The sequence below is a fragment of the Apodemus sylvaticus genome, chromosome 5, assembly GCF_947179515.1.
Source record: "Apodemus sylvaticus chromosome 5, mApoSyl1.1, whole genome shotgun sequence".
Lineage (NCBI taxonomy): Eukaryota > Metazoa > Chordata > Mammalia > Rodentia > Muridae > Apodemus > Apodemus sylvaticus.
In genome coordinates, this window is record NC_067476.1 from 69,216,179 (window position 1) to 69,225,693 (window position 9,515).

Genomic DNA, 9,515 nt, shown 5'->3' on the forward strand with positions numbered 1-9,515 from the left:
CTATCTGATCACTATGGAGTAAAATTGGTCTGCAATAGCAACAGAAACAACAGAAAACCCACATACACGTGGAAACTGAACAACACTCTACTCAATGATACCTTGGTCAAGGAAGAAATAAAGACAGAAATAAAGACTTTTTAGAACACAATGAAAATGAAAACACAACATACCAAAATCTATAGGACACAATGAAAGCAGTGCTAAGAGGAAAACTCATAGCCCTGAGTGCCTCCAAAAAGAAAATGGAGAGAGCATACATTACCAGCTTAATGACACACCTGAAAGCCCTGGAACAAAAAGAAGCTATTTCACCCAGGAGGAGTAGAAGGCAGGAAATCATCAAAATCAGGGCTGAAATCAATCAAGTAGAATCAAAGAGAACCACACAAAAAATCAACAAAACCAGGAGCTGGTTCTTTGAGAAAATCAACAAGATAGATAAACCTTTAGCCAGACTGACCAAAGGGCACAGAGAAAGTATCCAAATTAACAAACTTAGAAACGAAAAGGGAGCTATAACAATGGAAACTGAGGAAATCCAAAAAATAATCAGATCCTACTACAAGAGACTGTACTCAAAACAACTGGAGAATCTGGAGGAAATGGACAATTTCCTTGACAGATACCAAATACCAAAATTAAATCAGGACCAACTAGACCATCTAAACAGTCCCATAATGCCTAAAGAAATAGAAGGAGTCATAGAAAGTCTTCCAACCAAAAAAAGCACAGGACCAGATGGTTTCAGTGCAGAATTCTATCAGACTTTCAAAGAAGAGTTAACACCAATACTCTTCAAACTATTCAACAAAATAGAAACAGAAGGAACACTACCCAATTCCTTCTACAAAGCCACAATTACGCTGATACCAAAGCCACACAAAGATCCAACAAAGAAAGAGAACTTCAGACCAATTTCCCTTATGAATATTGATGCAAAAATACTCAATAAAATTCTTGCCAGCTGAATCCAAGAACACATCAAAACGATCATCCACCATGATCAAGTAGGCTTTATCCCGGGAATGCAGGGTTGGTTCAATATATGGAAATCCATCAATACAATCCACTACATAAACAAACTCAAAGAACAAAACCACATGGTCATTTCATTGGATGCTGAAAAAGCATTTGACAAAATTCAGCATCCATTCATGCTTAAAGTCTTGGAGAGAACAGCAATTTAAGGCCCATAGCTAAACATAGTAAAAGCAATATACAGCAAACCGGAAGCCAGCATCAAACTAAATGGAGAGAAACTTGAAGCAATCCCCCTGAAATCAGGGACCAGACAAGGCTGCCCCCTTTCTCCTTATCTTTTCAATATTGTACTTGAGGTACTAGCTCGGGCAATTCTACAACATAAGGAGGTCAAAGGGATACAATTTGGAAAGGAAGAAATAATAAGGAAGACTATCATTATTTGCAGACGACATGATAGTCTACCTAAGTGACCCAAAAAACTCCACTAAAGAACTCCTACAGCTGATAAACAACTTCAGCAAAGTGGCAGGTTATAAAATCAACTCAAGCAAATCAGTGGCCTTCCTATACTCAAAGATAAGCAGGCTGAGAAAGAAATTAGGGAAATGACCCCCTTTACAATAGCCACAAACAGTATAAAGTATCTTTGGGTGACTCTTACCAAACATGTGAAAGATCTGTATAACACGAACTTCAAGACTCTGAAGAAGGAAATGGAAGAAGACCTCAAAAAATGGGAAAACCTCCCATGCTCATGGATCGGTAGAATCAATATAGTTAAAATGGCCAATTTGCCAAAAGCAATCTACAGATTCAATGAAATACCCATCAAAATCCCAACTCAATTCTTCACAGAGTTAGAAAGAGCAATTATCAAATTCATCTGGAACAACAAAAAACCCAGAATAGCTAAAACTATTCTCAGCAACAAAAGAAAATCTGGGGGAATCAGTATCCCTGACCTCAAGCAATACTACAGAGCAATAGTGTTAAAAACTGCATGGTATTGGTACAGTGAGAGGCAGGAGGATCAATGGAACAGGATTGAAGATCCAGAAATGAACCCACACACCAATGGCCACTTGATCCTCGACAAAGAGGCTGAAAACATCCAATGGAAAAAAGATAGCCTTTTCAACAAATGGTGCTGGTTCAACTGGAGGTCAGCATGCAGAAGAATGCGAATTGATCCATCCTTGTCTCCTTGAACTAAGCTCAAATCCAAATGGATCAAGGACCTCCACATAGAGCCAGACACTCTGAAGCTAATAGAAAAGAAACTGGGAAAGACCCTTGAGGACATCGGTACAGGGAGAAAGTTTCTGAACAGAACACCAATAGCGTATGCTCTAAGAGCAAGAATTGACAAATGGGACCTCATAAAATTACAAAGTTTCTGTAAGGCAAAGGACACCATCAAGAGGACAAATTGGCAACCAACAAATTGGAAAAGATCTTCACCAATCCTACATCAGATAGAGGGCTAATATCCAATATATATAACGAACTCAAGAAGTTAGACTCCAGAAAACCGAACAACCCTATTAAAAATGGGGTACAGAGTTAAACAAAGAATTCTCACCTGAAGAACTTCGGATGGCAGAGAAGCATCTTAAAAAATGCTCAACTTCGTTAATCATTAGGGAAATGCAAATCAAAACAACCCTGAGATTTCATCTTACACCAGTCAGAATGGCTAAGATTAAAAATTCAGGAGACAGCAGGTCTTGGAGAGGGTGTGGAGAAAGAGGAACTCTCCTCCACTGCTGGTGGGGTTGCAAATTGGTACAACCACTCTGGAAATCAGTCTGGTGGTTCCTACGAAAACTGGGCACCTCACTTCCAGAAGATCCTGCTATACCACCCCTGAGCATATTCCCAGTAGATTCCCCACCATGTAATAAGGATACATGCTCTACTATGTTCATAGCAGCCCTATTTATAATTGCCAGAAGCTGGAAAGTACCCAGGTATCCCTCACCAGAAGAGTGGATGCCAAAAATGTGATATATCTACACAATGGAGTACTATTCGTCCATTAGAAACAATGAATTCATGAAATTCTTAGGCAAATGGATGGAGCTAGAGAACATCATACTTAGTGAGGTAACCCAGACTCAAAAGGTGAATCATGGTATGACTAATAAGCGGTTATTAACCTAGAAAACTGGAATACCCAAATCATAATCCACACATCAAATGAGGTACAAGAAGAAAGGAGGAGTGGCCCCTGGTTCTGGAAAGACTCATTGAAATAGTATTCAGCAAAACCAGAACGGGGAAGTGGGAAGGGGTGGGTGGGAGGACAGGGGAAGAGAAGGGGGCTTACGGGACTTTCGGGGATTGGGGGGCTAGAAAAGGGGAAATCATTTGAAATGTAAATAAATTATATCGAATAAAAAAAATTAAAAAAAAAAGAATGAGGACTTCTTGAGTTTATTGTACATATTGGATATTAGCTCACTGACAGATTTGAGTTGGTAAAATCTTTTCCCAATTTTTTGGTTGCCATTTTGTCTTATTGACAGTACCTTTGCCTTACAGAAACTTTGTAATTTTATGAGGTCCCATTTGTCAGTTCTTGATTTTAGAGCATAAGCTATTGGTGTTCAGTTCAGGAAATTTCCCCCATGTGCCTATGTGCTAAAGGCTCTTCCCCAGTTTCTTTTCTATTATTTTCAGTGTATGTGGTTTTATGTGGAGGCCCTTGACTCCTCCACTTAGACTTGAGCTTTGTGCAACGTGATAAGAATGGATCAATTTGTATTTTTCTGCATGCTAACTGACAGTTGAACCTGCACCATTTGTTGAAAATGCTCTTTTTTTCCACCAAATTGTTTTAGCTCCTTTGTCAAAGATCAAGTTAGCATAGGTATGTGGATTCATTTATGAGTCTTCAATTCTAATCTGTTGATGTACCTTCCTGTCTCTGTAACAAAAACATGTCGTTTTTAGTACTATTTCTCTATAATACAGTTTGAGATCCAGGTTGCTGATTCCCCCAGAAGTTCTTTTATTGTTGAGAGTAGTTTTAGCTATCCTGGGTTTTTGGTATTGCAGATGAATTTGATAATTTCTCTTTCTAACTCTATGAAGAAACTGTACCACACAGTAAGATTACATAAAATATATCTATATGCAAAAAAGAGGGTTAGGCTCTTGAGGAAATTTTTTATGGGTAGAAATAAAAATAAATAAATAAAAATTTCCATCTTTGGAAAAAAGCTGACTCAATTAGTGAATGCAAACTTTCTGCAGATAAGATCAACATGAATTTTAATATAGAAAGTATGTTGAAAGAAAATATACTAAGGAAAATGATATATATTTCATTTTTCTAGAATATTAGTATATCCAATTCTTTAGAAAGGAAAGGTAATCTATTTTATGAGTAGCATGGTTTATCCTTGATCATACTATCTGTAGCATTCTTAGTAATACAGAAATGCAAGATAACCATATTGGTAAGAAATTAAGTCTATAATATAATTTCATATCTTTTTAACAAAAAAAGTATTCTTTAAGTTAAAAATGATACAATAAGGTAGAATTCAGTGTTATATTGTATAGAACTACTTGATGCTACTAAAACACTATTAAAGATGTATCACAAAAAAAATGAGAACATTCTGAGTTTTGCAGGCAAATGGATGGAGCTAAAATATATCATCCTGAGTGAGGTAACTCAGACCTAAAAGAACATGCATGGTATATATTCACTAATAAGTAATATTAGCCCCCAAAAGTGCTGAATACCCAAGATACAGGCAACAGAACTCAAAAAGGTCAACAAGATAAAGGGCCCAAGTGAGGATGCCTCAGTCTCACTTGGGAAGGGGAAGAAAGCAATCACAAGAGGGGATGGATGGAAGGAAGGACCAGGGAGCAAAAGGGAATGAGGGGGCAGTAGGGGGAACATGATCAGGCATTAGGTGGGAGAGAAGGACTGAAATCCCAGAGGGCCAGCAGAAGGAATAGAAATATGCAACCTTTAGTGGTAAGAGATTGGGGGAACCCTCCAGAATATACCAGAAATTGGGAGGTAAGAGACATTCAGGACTCAAAGACAGGGACCTTAGATGAAATGCTGCATAATGGGGAGAAAGAACTTGTTGAGCTAACTCCAGCAGAAAGAAAGCATATCAAGTGAGAGATGGGGTGGAATCCCACAGTCAAAACTCTGATTCACAATTGTTCCTTTCTGAAAGAACTGCAGGGATGGAAACAGAGAGGAGCCTGAGGAAAAGAAGGTCCAGAGACAGGCTCAAATTGCTATCCAGCTCAAGGTGAGGCCCCAAGAACTGACACTATTATGGAGGCTATGGAGCACATACAAAATGGGACCTACCATGACTGCAAAAGACCCAACAAGCAGCTGAAAGATTCAGATGCAGACATTTGCACCCAACCAATGGACAGAATCTGCTGACCCCTGTGGTTGAATTAGGGGAAAGTTGGAAGAAGCTGTGGAGGAGCATGATCCTGTAGCTGAACCAGCAGTCTTATTTAAACTGGACCCCTGAAATTTCTCAGATACTGGAACACCAAGCAGGCAGCATACACCAGCTGATATGAGGCACCCAACACATATGCAGCAGAGGACTGTGGTATCTTGGTTTAGCCAGAGAAGATGCACCTAGCCATCAAGAGAGTGGTGGCCCCAGAGAGTTTTGAGAACTGGTGGAGTGGTAACAGGTGGTGAGGGACACCCTTGTGGAGACAGGTGGCAGGAAGTAGGTGGAATGCGATGTGGAACATTCCAATGAAGTCCTGAGAGGGGAATAAAATCTGGAGTTTTAAATAAAAAGAAAAAACAGAAATATTTCCAAACTATTCTCACTGAGGAAAAAGAAAGAAAGAAAGAAAGAAAGAAAGAAAGAAAGAAAGAAAGAAAGAAAGAAAGAAAGAAAGAAAGAAAGAAGAAGAAGGAAGGAAGGAAGGAAGGAAGGAAGGAAGGAAGGAAGGAAGGAAGGAAGGAAGGAAGGAAGGAAGGAAGGAAGGAAGGAAGGAAGGAAGGAAGATCAACTGCATAGAAATTAGCAAAAGTTAAGCTTTTCTTTATATTTCAATGTATTTCAAATAATGGCTTCTACCATGTTGATTTAACAGAGTTAGGCATACAAAGTAATAAATACTAGTCACTTTATATTCAGCAACAAAATATTAATCACAGTCCAAAAGTAAGAAGTCTGTAGTCCAGCCTATGCCAGAATCAGTTATGGTTGGATCCTACTATCTGGTCTAGAAAGCAGGGATTCCACTATCTTTACACATTGGAAAGGACAAATAGAAGTTCAACTATGCATTGTGAGGAAAAGCCCCAATTTCTAAAGGTTTTACACTTTAATCATTTCTCAAAATTTTCAGCTTCTAATATGATCATTTTGAAGGTTGTAGTTTCAATATCAAAAAAGCAAGCCATAGGCATAATCATATATTCTCTTGTGGAGAGATTAATAGTTAATTGTAAAAACATGTCAGAGGTACACATTCAAAAAGCATTTTATCAAAAGGAAACATCCTTCAGAGTTACTTTTTTTCTTGATGTCCTGTTACCCCCATACTATGTTCCAAACAGGAAACAAGGAATACCTCTTTGCATTTAATGTTCTAGTAAAATATTAATATTGAAGAATATTTTAAACTGTGAACTACAAAGCCTGAAACAACCCATGGTATTTATCTTCTTTGATGAGTATATGATCAACAATGCCCTTCTGTCTTAGACCATTCAAATGTAATGTGACTTCTTCAAGGAAAGTATTTAAGCTATAAAAAATAAAGAAATTAAGGTGCAAAATACAATGCAGTTGTATGCTAATTTATTTCTTCTTGACAATACTATCTTTATTATGTATTCCAAGCCTAAGTATCGATAGTCATTTAATATATCATACTAAATGTATTTGTCTGTTCATGTGTATGCATGTTTCATAATACAAACTCCAATAATTTTGTACATTATACATATAAAAATGTTACATTATTTCATATCACATTCTGTTTTTTTCAACATTCCTTGTACAACATATGATGAAAAAGTTTTGAATTGCAGAAATGGTATACTTAGAACAGAGTTAAAAACAGTTAGTATGGTAATTTGAATATATTTAAGTAAAGAAAGAGTAACATTAAATAAGAACTAAAGAACCAAAGCTAAAATATAACCTATAACCACAGAAGCATGTAGAGATGAAGAAACAGAAAAGCTTCATACTTATAAAGAAATGATACATAGTTAATGGAGAAAACTTCTATCACACTGAGAGAAGCTGGATATTGTCATACAGAAAATCCCAGTCCCTCAAGATCTTCTATATAAGGACATTGATCACATTTTCAAGTAATAAAGAGCATCAGAAAATTAGCTACAGATTTTTATGCATAAAAATATGCTTCCCAAAAATTCTGCTCATCTGCTACTATATGAAGTACAATGATTTTGCACTGGGAGTGTAAGCAATGGCAGAACCCGTGTCTTTGATTTTAACATCATAATCAGGTAAGATATCTTTGGTTTCTCAATCTCATAAACCTTTTACCTCAATCTCTGTCTAGTTGTCAGGGATTCAATCTATAATATGTTTATCTCTCCAACATGCATAACTTTAGTTCTCTAGTCAACAAAATTTTTCTATTGCACACTAAATTTATGCAATTTATTCTAGAAGATATGCTATATATTATCTAGTTCAGGATTATTTTGAAGTCCAAAATAAATTTTTGAAGTTCAATTAAAACCCTTTTCTTCTAAAACAAAATAAATTGATTGCAAAGTAAACAATGGAGTTTACCCTACAACATAAGTTATATAATAGATAAAATGAAATACATAATGATCATTAAACAGAGTACTCAAAGCTACTAGGAAAACAAATAAGTACTTAATTAAATAAAAAGAAAAACTTTATAGTTGTCAGTGCTATGCAATTATATTAGACTTATAAAGAAACATCATATTTTGAAGTCTATTCTGTTTATGTTGATGATACAACAAACACACATTTTGCTGTCTTAAACTTCAAATCACAGCCATCTTCTAAGGCATCATTGTAACTTTCCATAAAATAGCAAATATATTGTGAGTGTAATGCCCATCAGATACAATTGTTCAGAACAACATTTTCACTTTAATTTTTTTCAGGGCCTCTTTCACATCTTTGTTCCTTAGACTATAAATAAGTGGGTTCAGCATGGGAATAACAAGAGTGTAAAACAGTGAGGTTATTTTGTCTTGATCCAAGGAATATGAAGAACTTGGTCGAAAATACATGAAGAGTACAGTGCCCTGGAAAATGGCTACTGTGGTGAGATGGGAGGTGCAGGTAGAGAAAGCTTTGAACCTCCCCTCAGTAGAACTGATCTTCAGGACTGATAAAATGATATAGCAATAAGAGAGCAGAACTCCTGAAATGGTGCTCAGTTCAATGAAACCAAAAACGGTAAATAAGGCCAGTTCATTGACTTGTATGTCAGAGCAGGAAAGCATGTAAAGTGGAGGTAAATCACAAAAGAAGTGATTGATCTCATTGGAACCACAGAAACATAAACGGAATGCCAAGGTTGTATGTATCAAACCATCTGTGGTTGCTACCAGGTAAACCGTAACCATGAGCATGGAACATACCATGCTGGACATGTTCACTGTGTAGAGTAATGGGTTGCTGATGGCCTGGTACCTGTCAAAGGCCATTACTGCTAGCAGTAGACACTCAGAATCTGCAAAGACACAGAATGTCAAAAACTGCAGAGCACAACCAACAAAGGGAATTGATTTCTCCTCAGCTAAGAGATCCACTAGCATCTTGGGTCCAATTGCGGTACAATAGCAGAGGTCACAGAAGGAGAGATTGGTGAGAAAAAAGTACATGGGGGTGTGGAGCTGAGAATCCATTCTAATTAAAATTATCATTCCAAGATTGGCAAGAAATGCAATGAGATAAACAAGTAGGAATGTGATGAACAGGGCCACTTTTGTGTCAGGGTTATTAGTAATTCCTGAGAAAATGAATTTGTCCACAGAGGAGCAGTTTACCCTATCCATTATTCTTCTTATGTAGAATTTAAAAGCTAATTTCAAAGTGATCTAGATGCATTGTTGGATACTTCTGTAAAAACAAAAAAAGAGAAAAAAGAATACAATAACAATTCATTTTCTGTATTGTTTTCCCCCAAGAAATTTATCCAGTCATATTACTCTATAAGTAGAGGTTTATGATATTGATCATAATGAAACATATCTGATAGTCTGAGAATTCATTTGTCAAGTGTGAAAACCACATACCATTGTGAAAAAATTAACTTTTCTTTTTAACATTTTAAATCTATCTGCTGTTTTGTAAAAATACTTCTGATATAATGGAATCTTAATTGGTCTTTAACGTTTGTGTACAAAACTCAATAGAAATGTTAAACTACCAAATAAAAGGGGAGACATTTTTTCATATTTAAAATGAAGCATTCCCCTGAACAAAATATCAGATGTATGTATTCATATTCTTCTAATTCATGACTGGGTTAAAGTATAT

At 36.4% G+C, this 9,515-nt stretch overlaps 1 protein-coding gene across 1 annotated transcript; it reads right to left on the bottom strand.

Moving 5' to 3' along the window:
• Window positions 1-8,098: 8,098 nt before the first annotated feature.
• Window positions 8,099-9,037, bottom strand: LOC127684337 (olfactory receptor 5W2-like). The gene has a single exon (XM_052181283.1). The coding sequence runs from the start codon at window positions 9,029-9,031 to the stop codon at window positions 8,099-8,101; it is 933 nt and encodes a 310-aa protein (XP_052037243.1). The 5' UTR covers window positions 9,032-9,037.
• Window positions 9,038-9,515: the final 478 nt, after the last annotated feature.